The following is a 16,987-nucleotide window of genomic DNA, read 5'->3' as shown; positions in this document are numbered from 1 at the left end:
AAGCGAGCGAGAGGTTATGGGTATACTTCAAAATATGTCCTTCGACGAGATATTTCATAGTTTATTAAGCAAATTATCAGGAATGTCTGAACCGTATATTGGACCTTTCACGTTCTGCCTTTCTCGCACGCACTCTATTTGCAATGAATTCAGTAAATGTGAAACCAAAACTTTAAAGGCCAAACGGAAAAAAAAAGATAAAAGTATCCCCTAAGTAGGGATGATCAACACGAACGTTTACTGTATATCGGTTTTTTAAAAAATGAATACTTAGCTGGGTGACAAATTTGAGCCCCAGAAATATGATATCAGCGTCATGTTAAAAATGGCTCTATCCTCTTAAGAGGGCATGTTTGGACCTATTTGCGTATACAATATTTGGCACTAATCAGTATGATAAGATTTCTTAGGCTTTCCCAATTCTTTGGTTGCTTTTAACCGCAAAACCCAAATTGAAAATTCAAATTCTAATTTTTTTGTCTCTTAATACATTCCCATAGAAGTAGCACGGAGACCTTGTTAAGGTATCAGCATAATTCACCCCATGTGATCATGTCCTTAATTCCCAGTACCTCCTTGTTTCATAAAGCAAATATATAACAAGGAGAAATGTAATGTTGATCACTCTTAGGACTAACATGGAAAACCAATCAAGGAATGCTACTGCAGCCGAACCAGCAGGACCATTCTTTAGACTACATGTACTTTTGTAAGCAAAGATGTAATTGTGGTTCAAAACGCTTTGTTCATTTTCTTGTTTTTCGTTAACAGCAAGCACTACTGACAAAGCAATCCGTACTTTGCTAAGACGGCTGGCAGTTGTCGGAGCGTTCTTATAAAAAGCCAATTGACCACCGTTTTTGCTTACTTAAATCACGGGCATCAAGCAAAGGCGATTCCAAAACATTTGAAATTGATCCCATTTTCACTGATGAGTTTTGTAGGTTTACGTGGCTAAATCAATCCCTTTAAAATTTCAAAATTTTGCAAATTCATGATCCCTATTAGCTTTCCTGTAACTCCTCTGTACTCCCCTTATTTCAATTCAAGGAGTTTCTTTAATAATTCAGTCAATTTTATGGTGTTGAGGCTCCTAGGGAGTGAATACTATTTTTAGCAGTAATTCAACCTATTTTCAGCTTATTACGAAATGAAATTTATAATTTTTGTCACATTTTGCTTTAACCAATTCTGGGTGCCTTGAAACTGAAACCAGCCCTGAGGTGTAAGTCGCAGCGCGATAAGGTATTTCTGTAGGACTGAATTGTTGACATAGCTTCAGTCACAACTAACAGGTATTTTTATAAAAACAAACCGCAGCTGATTACAGCCATAATTTCCTCTTTCTAAGAAAAAGCGGAACATCCGGAACCAGCTCTGTTTGCCATCTAGGTAGGAAAGGCCCGTTTCAATAGTACTTATAGGTATCTCATTCACCGACAAATTTTCAACATTTTATTTTGCCCTCAAAAACTTTCTACAGTAAGTTCAGATGATGTAATATGGATATCTGGTTTTCTTTTTCGAATTAACCTAAATGATGATCACAATAGACGAGTGCGATAAGAACTATTAAAATTAGCGTCATGCGTCATGATTCTATAAGAAGAAGCAAGGCACAGCCAGGCCGGGCTTAAAAATGATTTTCTAGCTTGTTTGTAGGTGTTTAGATGACACGCCAGAATAAATGAAGAAGTGAGGGTAACCGCGTTTTTGATACTCTTTCCGCTGTGGTTTCAAACGCATTGAGCAAGCGTGATTAAGGCGTGTGAACTCAGTGATTATTTACAAAAGATTTAACGACTTAAACATCATAAATACAGAGACACCTGTATTAAGCGGACTGTAACAGGACTTGCACTTCTGATTGTCCGCTTTTCACAAGTGTTGCCTAAATACAGGATTGTTTTGCACAAAATAGGGATGGAAAGGACAGGACCTTCTTACGATTGCGTCCGCTTAAAGTTGGGGTGTCCCCGGGGGATACTGAACAAAAATTTATAAGGGGAGGCTACGCCACGAAGTCCAGACTCTTACCCTTTTGTATAGCATTTTTAACAGAAAAAGCATCCATTTCGCATTCCTTTTGTTGACAGATGGTATTCCTTTCATATACTTGTTTGGAACGCTGCATCCCTTCTAACTGCTGCAAATGCGCCGTTTTTTAAAGATTAATAATCACTGACTAAACCATGCAGTCTTTTAAACAGTTATGACATGTGTCTGTTAGGCCTCTTAGGCCTCTTAGGTCCTTTGACAGACTGCAATGAGAGATTTCCCTAGTATTTTACATACCTCAAGCAGTGAAACCCCCACCTTTTCCTTTCATATACCTGAAGCCTGAAAAAGGTCAGTGCCGTCCTTTCACACAGAGCCTCCCCGTATAGACCATTATAAAGAGTACCCCCGGGGTGTTTCATTAATATGAGGTCCGCTTTAATTAAATACGAGCACAGCTTTTACTGCAAGTTCAGCCATGAGGAACCAACTAACCTGTTGTCATGTCCGTCACAGCCAGACTTAAAATGAGCACGTTGTATGGCGTTCGTAATAGCGCTTTGTTATAGAATAATGTAGCCACGAGAAGGCCATTACTACAGAAGGCCACGACTGCAATGATTCCCATAACTACTCTAAAGGCCATATGCGGATCAAACTGATCTTGAGCAGGACCCGGACTCACGGTAGCAGAGTTATTCAGCATCTTGTATTCACTGTACTGAGAACAAAATGGAATACTGTATAAACGTGATGTCAAGCAGTCATAATACAAAATCAATAGTAATACAATATGGATGAGCCCACTTCTAACTTTAGTCAAGCCTAATAGTGATTAACATCCGAATGTTTCGTTATTTTAATTAGATGGTACTGCACTGGCTGCTAAAAGCTGAGAGCAATTAGGTCCAAAACATAATATCTAGTCCATGTTCTAGCGCACTCGCCTCATAAGTAAAAGTGCCTCGTGCAGCTGAAAGTGTCTCTGCAAGGGTGACTGGAGAGCAGGGCGAAGAATATTCACTTTCGATATAGGTTCTTAAAAAGTTTAAGTAGTTTCCTTTCATATGAATTATTGAACATCATTTGTAGAGTCGCACAATACTCAGAGGTTTTCAATTGTTGGATAGCTAACGCTATTCGCCCGATAAATCAGCAGTTAGCGGACTGACTATTAGGAAAACTCAGTAGAACTGGATGGTGTTTTATCCACTGGATAGTGTTATCCGTCTTTTATATGTAACTTGGGTGAGGTGGTCACGGTGAGTGCTTGAGATGGTGACAGCTGCTTGAGCTATAAAAAACCTTTGGCAGCTCGCCTTTATTGAAATATGCAAATGATTTCTTCAACTTAGCCCTGTCTTGGATGCAACTGCAACTGCAACTGCAACTGCAACTGAGACCCTGCTCGTAACCTAGGCAAGGCTAAATCGGGATTAAACTGCTCCAAATTTTCAAAAATTGTGTCTACATCACCGCAGCTGCCAATTCAAAATCAAGGCTCGTCTCGCAAATGCAGAGGCAGTTTTTGGAACAAAGGCAAAGCGAAATCAGGAAGTAGTAAGAGCTATAAAAACATGCTCCAAATTTTTTACAATTATGTCCACAGCTCTTTTGTATAGGTGTTAGACCACAACTAGCTCGTGCTTGCAAATATTGTGCACATGTCCTAATGAATATGAACCGCCCTTAATCAATTTCAGCTGTATTAAAGAATATATTTTGCAGTTTTCTTGAAGTTTGGTTTCTCCTGGAAATAAATCCAGTCGCATACGTACAGAAATTAATTCCCATCTTATAAGGATTCTTTCAAAATATACCAACTTTGAGGTGCAACATAACATTCTCGAAAATGTTCGAAACGATGTTGTAGAGAAATAAAAAGTTATTTTCAATATTTCCAGAGAACTAATCAAGCTATGAAGCTACCGGAAATATTTACAATTTACAAAATATTCGATATTTTAAATGTACCTAAATATAACCAAAGCGCATGCAATTCATACCTCGCTCAATTAAAGCTAACCTGATCTGAAACACTTTACGACCAAACTCGCCTAGAAGATGAACGCTAAGATTTTACCTTCCTGTTATACTTGTTCAGTGCTCTGCTTCTGAAGATCTGACTGATATTTCTTGTTAGATTTGTCAGCGGAAATGTTGAGATCAATGCCTATATTTGGCCTCTCAAAATCAACCAATCAGGTTAGCTTGTACCCTTCTAAAGTTTACTCTTGAATGAAATCGCAATAACTTTCGATTTTGATAACAGATAAGTTTGTCTACTCAATTTCCTTCTGGGAACTGATCAAAGGAAGACTTCTGACATTGAAAGAACGAGATCCGGGGTGTGGGAGTATCGCACGCTTCGGGCGTTCTTAAAAATCATACCGATATTAGCAAAAAATAGAGGAATTTTCTCATCATAAAATATCACAAAAAAGGTCTTTGGTAAAAATGATTGATTGCCCTTAAGCGACTAAGTGGACATACCAAATTATATTTTGAAATAGAAACTATTTAAACAAAGTTACCAATTTACTTTAATTTCTGAAGACTAAAATATAGCGTTAATAGACCATCAAGTGCTTGAGCTAAAATAATGATTCAAGTGAGGTAATTGTTCCAATAGAATTCAAAATTGTTGCAAGCTTCAGGATCGCATCGAAGCGTGAAAATTTTTAAAATATTATTGTTTTTGTTTAATAAATCATTATTTAGTCGTGCTATATAAATACAACCATTTTATGCAAATAACACGAGCATTATGAGCGGTGGTTCAGTTTTCTTTGACTACCTCACCAGACTTAATAATGTGGTGATAAACTAACAATCGAGCTCTTTTTCTCACTATAGTGTACACGCAATCCCATCATAATCCTTTCACTCACGCGAGCTCCCTGATTGAAATTCAAGAAAAATGCAGTTTTTGATTCATTTTGCCAACAAACTGAAAAACAGAAAATTCACGCTGAATGAGTACTGTTGTACTAGAGGACTTTCATGGTCACAAATTAGATTTTCGTCTACGGAATGGAGTTAGGTCTACCTTGTGGTGTAAAAACAGAACCAAACTTAGCACCTCAGCTCAGTAGCTTCCATAAAAATGGCCGGCATTCTTTTACGAATCGAACGTAAACGTTAGAGCACCCTTCAACAGCATAAACAGTATCACAGGGAAGTTCAGCTCAGAAGAACTTAAATTTTTAAGCTGCATCATATCATCAAATTTTGCTCATAGACCCAAACATAAGTCGAAGAGCAAAAGTTTTAAATTTTTATAAGTGACTCGAGGAGCAAAAGGGTTACGTTTTCTAGAGCATTCTAACCTTAAAGAAGCTGAAGAGGTTTTAACTGCGGGTGGCTGCAGACTCACAGTCTACTGGCAGATTAACCTGTTGTTTATATCTCATGATATCTGGGAACTAAAGCTGTCCCGAACATAGAGAAGAAGAGATGCTATGGTTTATCATCGTTTCGCCATTTTACCCACTTATACACCTGGCGCCAGTTGCTAACACAGGTGAATAAATTAATGCTATCTTCCAGATAAATCAATAAGCTTACAGAGGGAGTTTTCTCCAATGATTGGCAAGCCAGCCACTCAACGTGAGGGAAGGGGTCTAGAAGTTTTAAACCCATCCTCACCACCCCGAAGACTTTGCCCGCAAACCAGACATTGCGCCATTCTCCTTTTGGCTATTGGAATTTACAGTGTTAGAGACCTTGAAAAAATATACTGTTTCCATGTATTACTTATAATTTTGTAGCTGTGATAGATTTCCTAGTCTTACCCCAGTGTAACAACTACAAGAATGAATTGACATCTGGATTAACGGTTTTCTTGGCAAGGACCGTACCACAGCAGAAAAACAGGAGCACGAGATCCCCGGGACGAGATTCTTCAATGGATGATGGTAATAGGATCGGACTCGGCAACATACGAGCCCAAAAACAAAATCGGACTAGTGCATCTGACTGCGTAGCGGGAACCTGATTTTTTTAATGACGAACTTGCGCATTCGGCTCGCTTGGCTCATAAAGCGCTTGTTATGCAGGCTACGAACTGGACAAAACGAAGATCTGTCACCAATTATCATTTTGTGGAAATTTCAGTGTCAGTTCTCAATGGCAGATCCAGACCTTCAGATAAGGGGGGAGGGGGGGGCGGTCCTCCAGACCCTGACCCCGGTCTCCAAAAAACATTTTTTCGACCCTTCGGGCCTCAGTTTGGTCTGAAAATAAGGGGGACTGGTCCCCCGGGCCCCTTCCCTGGATCCGCCACTGGTTCTATCAGGAGGCCGCGAGACTTTCCAGCAGTTTTTTGCAAGACGTGAAGAAAAATTGAACCGGTTTAGGTACAAATGTCCTATTACAGCACACATGATGACCAAATACTCTCTTTTTTATATAAGAATGTCGTTTTTCAGGCCGTCAGAGGCTGAATATTCTTATTTTTCTGTCGATCTTATAGGCTGAAAATATTCTTGTAATTATTGTTAAATTATAGCTTATGACATTTTCTTTCCAGAATACATGCATTAATTAGGGTATCAATTAATTAGGTTAATGTAGTTTTTTCGTTTTTTTTTTTTTTGGCTAGTTTTGCCGTTTAAAGAAAGGAATCAGTTAAAAAGGTATATTTGTACTGTATTTACAGATTTTCAACACACAAAACACGCGAAAACAATATACTTTTCGAAATCTCAGCCTGGATTTTATTCTTGAAATATTCTTCAATTTTCGCAAATTTCATCCACGATATTCTTATAAAATATATTCTTATAAAATAAAAAGAGTATACTTAAGCATAACACTTTATCATTAAATGTTGAAATCAGAGCTTCTGACAGGAAATCACAACATTAGAGAATTTTGTTATAATAAGGAAATAAATAAATAAATAAATAAATAACAAACAGCCCCAATGATTTTAAGAAACTGAAGAAAGTATGAGAGAGTGCCTTTCGTAATTGATAGAAAAAGAGAACCTTTAGTAGTTCCCTCAGATGGCCAAGATTCTCGGTGATTAAATAGCTACAGAGATAGTCCCGCGAAGCTTGAAAACGTTGGCCAACCTTCAGTCAAGTTTTAACTTAAAAGTCGTTCGCTGACGAGCATGCGCAGTTTCGTGACATAGGAAACAGTGATTAATTCAGTCTGAAAGTAACGAGGTGGTGGGTCTTTAAGACTATTATTAAGCTCTTAGCCGGCGCCGCTTTCGGCACCATACTTTTAAACGATTTCAATGGCTTATACCCAATTTTCAATACTCTCAAAATGATGAGATCATGGATAATGAATGAGGATTTGATAATTTTTTTTATTATTTCCGGAGATTATTAACCTTCAGGAGATAACTGAAAGGAACACGCAAATGGGAATGAATATCTGAGCTATAAAGTTCTGAGGAAAAAACATAAGTGGCAACAATTTGACAACTTTTTTTCGTTGAGAAACACACTCACTGCTCCAACGAGAAAATCGCCTGCGCAGACGTGGGCAAAGAGGTCTACACAAATGACTAAAAATGGAAAAAATGTCCTGGAGAGATCACGGAAGTTGCTTCTCTAATTTACCGTTTGAGGCTGCCAGATCTTGACCCGTTTCACCTCTTGAGATGTAGACGTTAAAATTCTCCATTTGTGCCGAACACGCAGCATGAATCCATAGCCTATATCCCCCATCCCCTCAAACAAAATCAGGGAGAGAGATTTTGTTTGAGAGGGAACGGGCGGTTATACACAGGCTAATGAATCGTTGCTCGTTATCATTTTAGAGGCTCTCCACAAAAAAGTAATGGCACTGAATCCCCTTGCCAAGTGCCCATTTGCTATTCCTTACTTCAGGGTGATAGGGTCAAACAATGGAACGTCGATATAACGAACCTCAATATAACGAGGTCCTCTATAAAGAACGATATTATTTTCCCTAGTAATAGTAAAATATGTGGAAATAAAACTCTCTATAACGAACAGATTTTGCCAGTCCTTTAGGCCTCGGCTACATCGCGGTTCGACTGTAATACATGTATATCGACCGAATTCAAACCCTCGCTGGTTTTTCTTGATTACATCAATTGAAGATATAACAACGTAAAAGGAAGAAATCACACCGCTATAAACTAAATAATGCATTCATTTGTCAACGGAAGTGTATGTTTGTATAAGGCAGATTAAAATGGTCCGCTCGCGAAATTTACGACAGATAAGAATAAAGATTGAAAACAGACAAAAAGTAAAACTATTTTCTTTTCGCCTATCTTAAATCATTACACCTTCGCTTTATTTAACGGCTTTGCTACTTTATCAAAAACAAAATCATTTTAATCATTAAAATTCTGTTCTATCGCAGTGTATTTATCAATTGCGTAACATCGACTTACAAGAAGACCATAGCCAATAAGATGGGAATCAATATATATATACTAACGAATGTCTACAGACAACAATTACAATACGAAACAGTGAATGTATAGTGTACAGTTAGTTACCTGTTACTGGTGCCCCGATCTTATCCCTTCTTTTACTTGCGTCCGTTGATTACCTGTTCCTGTTTTGCAGTTCGTGATGGGACGTGGCGTGCAGTGAAACAGGACAAGGCTACCGGTCATTCAACTCCACAAGAAGAAACGGAAATGACGTAATGTCTCATGAAGTGCGTGATAGGTTAGACACCCAAGGGAGTATGCGACCACGGAAATCACGCCACAAAAATTCAGTAATGTGGTTTTTAACTTGGTTGTTAACTTTTTAATTCTTTGAAGACTTCGCCAACTGGTCGCCAACTGGCTGTGTTGCTTAAGTAGTCTTCGGTTATATTTTGAGACAGGTAATACGAAGGGACAAAGAATGATATAAAAAGCCGTGGAAACATGATTGTATGTCAGTACACCGTTACTCGGCAACACGAAAAAATGAAATGTTGGTCACATTTTATAACCTTGAAAAGGTGGGGAACTAACTCAATTCAGTCCAACTAGTAGAAGTAATCTTCTTCAGGAATAGTAACGTTTCAAATGGTAAATGTACAAAGAGTAGCGTTCGTATGTTAAATGTCTCCGCAAACGGGTATTACGTTTCTTAGTCTCAAGTATGAGGATTTCCGTTCACAAGCAAAAGACTTTATCGGTCATCGTAAACGGTCTTCAAAAAGGATAATTTTGTAACTTTGTATACGCTGACGTCACATCGGACGCTGACACGCAGTGTCATTTCTACCAAAAAAGAATCATGATCCCCTCTTGATCACAAGTAGACACATCCCGAATGATTGATACTTGGGCATTTACGGATCAGTGCTTAACCACTAGCAAAATGTACATTCAAAAAGTATCTTTAACTGATGACAACTTGAGTCAGAGCTGGGGAAAAATGAATATCTTTATAAAACTTGAACTTTTACCTGTGGTCTTGGGGTAGTTCATTAAATCTTAACTGAAACCATTACGTACTTAAAGATCCTTAAACGCATTCAGTGTTTTACAGTAGTTTCCGTAAAACATGTAGAAGATCACAAATTACGCATACGTAAGCGTGCTAAATTTACCTCATAAGCCCCACCACACCCTTCGAGTAACAATACAGCGCATAATGACGTTAACTATTCCGTTGATGCTGATACGGCCGACTAGAGGGGAAAATAGAGCCTACAAACTATCTTTTATCAAGTGTATTTCGCTGTTTCTATCGTTTTTCAACAAGGCAAAGAAAGATTGGGAAAACGTGCAGTACCTTGTTATTTACGAATGAGGAAATTTTGTGTGCAGTGCGACTCTAACAAGCGCCGCCTTCGATAAACGCCCCACCTTGACAAGGTATTCATCATGAGTTAAACCCCTTGAGAAGAGAACTGAATTCATAAAACATATCATTGACCGGCAAAAAATGTATTCTAATGAGGAAAATTGATTTTAAATTAAGAGAAGAACATTAAGAAAATCCTTGTAGCCTTGAGGAGATCGAATGTCCATAAGTTTCCTCAGTTAGAATTTGTTGACGCTTAAACCCCCTTAACGCGAATCTCACATCTCAGCTACCACTGAGTTGTCTTCACTTACGCACGTAAAACTAAAATTTAAATATCGAAAATTCAGTCCATAAACCACGCCATCAGCTTAAGTCATTCATAACGTAATTGACAGAAATTGTGTTGTGTCGTGAAAGCAACTTAATGCGCAACCCCGGGCCAATCCACAATTTAAACCCCTAAAAGGTACGACGAGCACCCCCGTCACTTTTGTGGAGTAGCCCCACGTACCGCTTAGGGTGCTAAAACCTAAAATGACTACTGCTGCTGCTGCTAGTTAAAGATTTATGACAATACTTTCAAAAAGGTCTTGAAAAGAAAGGTGTTCGAAAGTTATCGTTAGCTTTATTACTATTATAATATCATAGGTGACGAATTACTCCTTAATTTTGGCGCGAAATTTCAGCGTTAATTTGTAATTTTACATGTGAAATTACAAAATTGCCATGGCAACCCTCCGTACGTCTCAGTGTCAAGATGGCGACGAAGTTTTAAAATGCCGTGAATGAAGATGTCAAGGCACAAAAAGACGCTTTAGAAAACCTGAACACACGAGAGAACATCAAGAAGGATTCTAATAGGTATTTTGCCGAAAAAGTCTGAAAAATTCTGAACTCTATAAGCCAAATTTAAGGTCTAAACATTTGAGAGAGTGGAGTTCTCGATCGATACGATCCAGGATAAACATGTCAAAAATCCAAGATTGCTAACGTAATTCGTCACCCATGATATTAATAGGTAATCAAATGGTATACTCGTGAAATTAGGGAATAATTTCACTTGCGTTTTGTCCAAATCCTAATAATTTCCCGAGCCTTCAGGCGAGGGAAATTATTAGGATTTGGACAAAACGCGCGGTAAATTATTCCCTAATCTCACTCGTCACCATTTGATTACACATACAAATTTGCAGTGCTGGTTATATAATTTGTTGTTGTTGAATTGGTACATCTTAGGGTGGAAATGAATTTGGGACACGCCCATGAAACAATATTCTACTACCTTTTAGGGGCATTCTCGAACTTTTCCGACGAGCACCCCGTCACCTTAGCTTTATAGGGGAATACCTCCCCGGGTCGGCAACAACAAAGAGTTCGCTTTACAGCCGTCTTATAATCTCCGTAAGTAAAGCAGCATACCAAGCGATTAACGCAGGAGTTAAACATAGCAAGAACTATGGTGAAGTGATGCAATGAGGTTTGTGCTGTGGTGATATCGAATGCAGAAAGAGTGTAAAAGATTTGGTTCGGCAGCCAGCATATTGTCAGTAAACCAGCAACTAAAGCACACATCTGCGTTAACTTTTTGCGAGTGCGGCGAAATCTTTCACTTTCGCGTTCTGCTAGCGACGTTTTCAGTATCCTGGAGACATGTAAAAATGAAATCCAAGTTATGATGATGGGAATGAAAAATGTTATTGTTGTGTAACATGGTATGAAAATCTCCTTCGGGTAGGAGATATTGCTCCATGTACAATGCTGAGACGTTTTGTCTAACTGAGCCTTTAGCGGCGTAGAGCCGTTTGTTATGGCACTCAAAAGCCAGATAACGACTATATAGATGTAAATACGCTTCCTCATAAACTTCAGTTTATAGGAGATGGGTTTTACCACCGCGTACCACCTCTCTAGTGCTAGCGCCACTATTGTCAGTACGGACACTTTTCCAAAGATAAACACGAAGTACTGAGTGCTGATCAAACGACAGAACAGTTCCCCACCTAGACCGTGAGGGGCTGGGAAGGAATCTAGATTAACAATGTAACCTGGCGTTCCGACAATAAAAGCACCTGGAAACATAAAAAAGAGAAGAAAATCTTTAATAACAACTCACTCTTTCGTCAATTAGTACTTTACCCAAATGGAGTTGATGCTTGCCAGCGTTCAAATAATTTGTTTTATTTTGGCCTGAGGGGCCATTTCAGACACGGGGGCGCAGCAGAAATACCTGTTATAAGGGGGCGGACATTTTGGAATAAATTAAGACGGAATCCATCACGAAACTGAGTAATTTCAATTTTCAGTGGACAAAAACCTTGTACCAGAATAATTTAAACAATATCGCATTCTTTTTTACATTTTTCAAGGGCCTCAGATATAATTAGTTATCTGTAATAACATCAAAGACTATTTCTCATGGGAGCCCAAGAAACAAAATGTCAAATTTCAGAATAATTTTGAAAACACAGGTAAAATTCTGAAAGTTTCATGTGTAAGGTGAGATTTTGTGAAATTTGACATTTATGTTCTCGGGCTGTCACGAGAAATTTTCTTTGGTGTTATTACAGATAACTTATTACATCTCTCGCCCTAAAAAAGGTAAAAAACAATGCTATATTATTTGATTATTCTGGTACAGGGTTTTCGTCCACTGAAAATAAAAATTACTCAATTTCCTGATGGATTCCGTCTTAATGGTTATTTGTATCAATTAAAAATAATGCAGATAAATTGTATACATTCAGTTAATACCAACTTTACTGAAAAACGATCGTAGTTGAAGTCGTGTAGGGCGGAGGCTGAAGGGAGTTAATTTTTGTAAATGTAGTAAGATTTTCAAAATACGCGTTGAAGATGAAGGAAAACCAGACGTTTCAAAACAACGGCAAAGAAATGTACAAAAAAATGTGCTGCACGTGCAAGTTGCTTTTTTTGCCAATTAGTCCTACTGATGTTTTTCACCGTTCTCCGGCGTTGCCCTCGTTTGAACAAACGTAACTATAAATATTATCGAGAGCTTCGCTGTTAGCCCTGGCTAAATCTATTATTATATACCTTACCAGTTAACATGTCGGTTATGGCCAGGCTGAAAATGAGAATATGATATGGCGATCTCAGGAGAAGACGGTGATGACGCGTTATTACAAAACAGAACAAACCATTTCCGCCAAAGGACAGCAATGCAATCCCCGGGGGGGGTACTCCCATATATGGGCTATATAGGTACGTGCCGCGAAATAGGGTATGGTTTTTGAGGTTCTCGGTCCTTAAATAGGGTATCTTTTTTGACCATTTTGTTTCTGTGTCCCTGGTGTGGTCCTTAGATAGGGTAGCTTAATTGTGCTATCTAATACTGGAGTATGAAAACGCCCGCCGGTTATGATTGCATATTATTCAACTAGGCTTATTCTAGTATTTTATGCTTGATGCTATACATCCAATGTTACAGAGAAGATATAAAGTTTTCCTTTTCATGCTATTAATAATTTTGTTTTTTCCTTGAATAGGGTGTCATTTTTCGGCATTGGGCCTTAAAAAGGGTATCAGTTTTCGCTTTCTTAGTCCTTAAATAGGGTTAGGATTCACGAACCTTCGCGGCACACCCCTATCCAAAATTCGTGGGAGTACCCCCCCCCGGGATGCAATCACACCAAACAGAATCTGAAGGAGCAGCGGCTTTTCCATACGTACTTCTTCTTAGAGTAGCCCGAAGAGTTCAATCGGTTATTACCTCGATATTCTCGTGTTTGTGGCCTAGTAGTGTTCATGCATATAGCAGTTTAGTTTGACGTGCGTTCACCTAACTACTTTATTGATTTGCCTTTTAATCAAATGATGTATATATGGTAGATAACTTATTTAATTGCTTCTCGCTACTAATGTCTCAAATTGGAACTTCATCAAGCACCTTGTTAAAGCTGAAAACTTGCGAAAAAGAACAAAAAATGCTAATTACTAACTTCCAAATCTTCACAAATATTTGTTTTACATTGCAGTTTTACTGACGTAACACTTATTACAAATAAAATTGAAGTCCGCGCTGAGACCTCTGCCCGGGGGGGGGGGGGGTACTGCCTTATATGGGCTATATGGGTATGTGCCGCTGTGAAGGGTATGGTTTTCAAGCAGTCTATTCTAGGATAGGGTTTATAAATCAGAGCGTTTGGGTCTAGAATAGGGTATCATTTTTCAGGAAACTGTTGGTTGAAGATTTTATCTAGACTGGGGAAACAGCTACTCTAGGATAGGGGGATTTTGGGAGTTTACTCTAGTATAGGGTAGCAAAATTCAGCTGAAGTAGCTCTGGTATAGGTTAAGGGTTCCAGGGTCCCAGCGGCACATCCCCACCCAGAAATTCCTAAAGTACCCCCCCCCCCCCCGGTAATAGACTTCCTTTAGCCGGCCATGCACTGTCGCAATAGTTATTACAAATTGCTACAGCTTTTTTATTACAAAGTGCGACACGGTTTATTAAAAATTGTGACAGGTATTACAAAGTGCGATGATTATTACAAATTGCGACACTACAGGCCACTTATGAGAGCTTTTAGCAGAAAGCTTGGAGATGGCATATTTTACTTAATAATATTAAATATTAATGTTTTCATCTTAGTCTTTCACGCAATTACAAATCAACGAACCATTAGCGCTTATGTATTACGGCCAAATTTAACCCTGAAAATTGATTCTGAAAGTCAAATGCTTTTCCTACTAAGTAATTGTTACTGAGTGGTTGCTCAGAATACGTTAAATAATTTTTAAAAAAAGACAAATGGAAAAGACCGGAAGGACTTACAAAAGTGGTCGGGGTCGCTCTCTGGAGTGGTTGCTTACCAGAGCTTTTCACTACCGAGCTTAAAGGTACAGCTCAAACAGACTTTTAATATATAGATTTAGCCAGGGCTAAAAGCGAAGCCTCCGTTTCTATAATTGTGATAAAAGCAATCAAATTTAAACTAATAAAATGAACTCTAAGCCAAAAAAAGAAATCTTCACACTGTGTATGTCTCTTCCTTTAAGCATGGATCCGACATAAGCCACGCGAACGAACAAGCGCCCTCATGTACACACTGTACAGTGTATATGCCTCGTTCTTAAAGAAAAGATCCGACATAAGACACTCGAAGGAACACAAGCGCTACACACTGTGTATGCCTCGTTTTTAGAGCAAAGATCCGACATAAGCCACGCGAAGGAATAAAAGCACTACACTACACATCGCACTAAAACCATGTAAAACTGCCAACTCGACGCAACGACATTCAACATGTAACAGTTTGTTGCTTGATATTGTACATCCGTTTTCACGAGCCAGTGTCGTATCGTATCATGTAGACAGTATTGGACAACCCTCTTTCACACACATAGGTTGGATAGTAATATATTCTCATCTGGAATTCCCGCTCACAAAGCCAAATGAGCCTAAATGCGTAAGATATGGGAGAATCGGCCCGAGGCTTTGCGAGTCGGTGAACCAGGAGAGAATACGAGGTATGCCCCATCGCTGCGAGGAGGAGGGTGGGGCGAGAACTGCTATCGAGGGTGCCGAGACCTAAACTTTACTAGAAGTGGCTATGGTCAATTGACAGCTGTCAAAAAGACTATGAATAATCAAGCAGACTGCTCTAAACACTGACGGTCAAAGTCTGTGGGTATGCCGCGTATTCCCTTGGGCTACGCTGAGAATTTTAGGAAGTTCATTGATCTAATTTCCCTAGTTAGAATAGAGTTGAGATCTCGAAAGGAAAAAATACTTATATGATCCTGCCAATGCTCAAATTCAGAGCCGGGTAACTGAAAAATTGCCTATCCCAACGAGGGAAGTGGTTTGGAATCTCTCCGGCCGTAAAAACGTTAGGGTCTCTAAATATCAATTGCCTAGAATTTTCTATAGCTTGAGGAAGGCTAAAAATTTCTAGATGACCGTTCCATTCATGACAATTTTCGTAATATATCTCATAAATTCTCTACGATTTTCTAAAGTTTAACTTTTCGCATTTCAGTACCACGTTTGCCTGTTTTTCTTAGAAAAAGGAAACCTAAAATTTTCCGATCCAAACATGCCATGGAGGGAGGAATCAGAAAAATTCTTACTTTCGTAAATCTTAAAATTGCGTCTAAAATTTTCCGCAAAATAATAAGGAGGCCCTTGTAATTTCGAAAAGACTCAAGTTGCCCTAGGACGACCGAACAGATACAAATTTTATAGCACCGCTTAGAATGGATTTCTAGAGAGCTGAAAGTACTCTGGATAGCCTGAAATGTGTTTTCAATATATTTAGGAGGAAACCGTCGTTGGGTGCCCCTGTAAACTGAGATACTGTTTTCTCACTCTCGTAAAGCGGCTACATAATGAAACAAAGGAAAGGAAAGACTACAATGGACGAGTAGAACAGAGGTGAGCTAGCTTAAAGGTGAACGCCCGAGCGAAGCAGCCCCGAAATACCCCGCCCAGAGACCGTGCAATGAAGGGTATTAGATAACCCCATCGGGAAACTTAGCAACTGGCGTGGGAGGTAAGGAACACGCGAAAAAAAAAAAACAGAAATATCGATGAGCCTACGCTGATTCAGCAAATCACTAGCACCCAACGAGAATATAGTTCAAAACCACTTAAACATAGCATTGTTGAACGTATTTTAGTATTTAAAATGTAGATATAGGTATATTTTTATTCCCTAAAACTTTTTCATCTGTTCGGATTTCCTAGCTGAAAGTCTAGTGATCCGAAAATTATAGGGATCAAAACTTACATTTTCGAAAATTTCAGCCAGAAAAAAAGGCTCCCAAAAATTCTAGGTGACCTTTTTAGGGTAAAAATCCGTTAAAAATGAGCAATTATACCATTTTTGGGAGGTTCGAGAATCCTAGGAGAGGAAGGCAAGCAAGAAATTTAACAACAAATGTTCCGAAAATTCTAGATCTCAAATTGCCTCCGAAAAGATATTTTCCAAAAATTGTCGTTGGGTGCCCCTGGCAAATGCAACTATGAAATAATTATCTCCAGGTATCCTTTGTAAAGTAACTACGATTCAGAATTCGGCCTGAAAGTCAGTGAAATCCAAGCGAGACCACCCCATCCCAGTCCCTTGAACGGACTAAAAATAAACAGCGCTAGCGAGGTCATCCCGTTGCCTGGAACAGACTAAAAGTAATAATTAAAGTTGGATCTTGGGGTAGTTCATTAAATCTAACTGAAACCATTATGTACTTATAGATCCTTAAACGCATTCAGTTTAACA

The 16,987-nt window shown here is 38.8% G+C and overlaps 1 protein-coding gene across 7 annotated transcripts in view; it reads right to left on the bottom strand.

Moving 5' to 3' along the window:
* LOC140921241 (galanin receptor 2a-like) overlaps positions 1-16,987 on the bottom strand; it is a 99,590-nt gene that overhangs the window by 1,793 nt on the left and 80,810 nt on the right. For 2 of the 7 annotated variants that reach the window (XM_073371222.1, XM_073371221.1), the window contains exon 2: positions 2,494-2,719. In XM_073371222.1, coding sequence (XP_073227323.1) covers positions 2,494-2,704 — 211 coding nt within the window. In that variant the 5' untranslated portion in view covers positions 2,705-2,719. Of the gene's footprint in view, positions 1-2,493; positions 2,720-4,004; positions 4,029-5,327; positions 5,449-8,491; positions 8,647-16,987 lie in introns of those variants that run through there. The other 5 variants (XM_073371220.1, XM_073371225.1, XM_073371223.1 and 2 more) reach the window with 5 other exon arrangements.

This window comes from Porites lutea, chromosome 12 (assembly GCF_958299795.1).
Source record: "Porites lutea chromosome 12, jaPorLute2.1, whole genome shotgun sequence".
In the NCBI taxonomy this organism is placed as follows: Eukaryota; Metazoa; Cnidaria; class Anthozoa; order Scleractinia; family Poritidae; genus Porites; species Porites lutea.
This window is presented reverse-complemented; position numbering and strand designations above follow the sequence as displayed.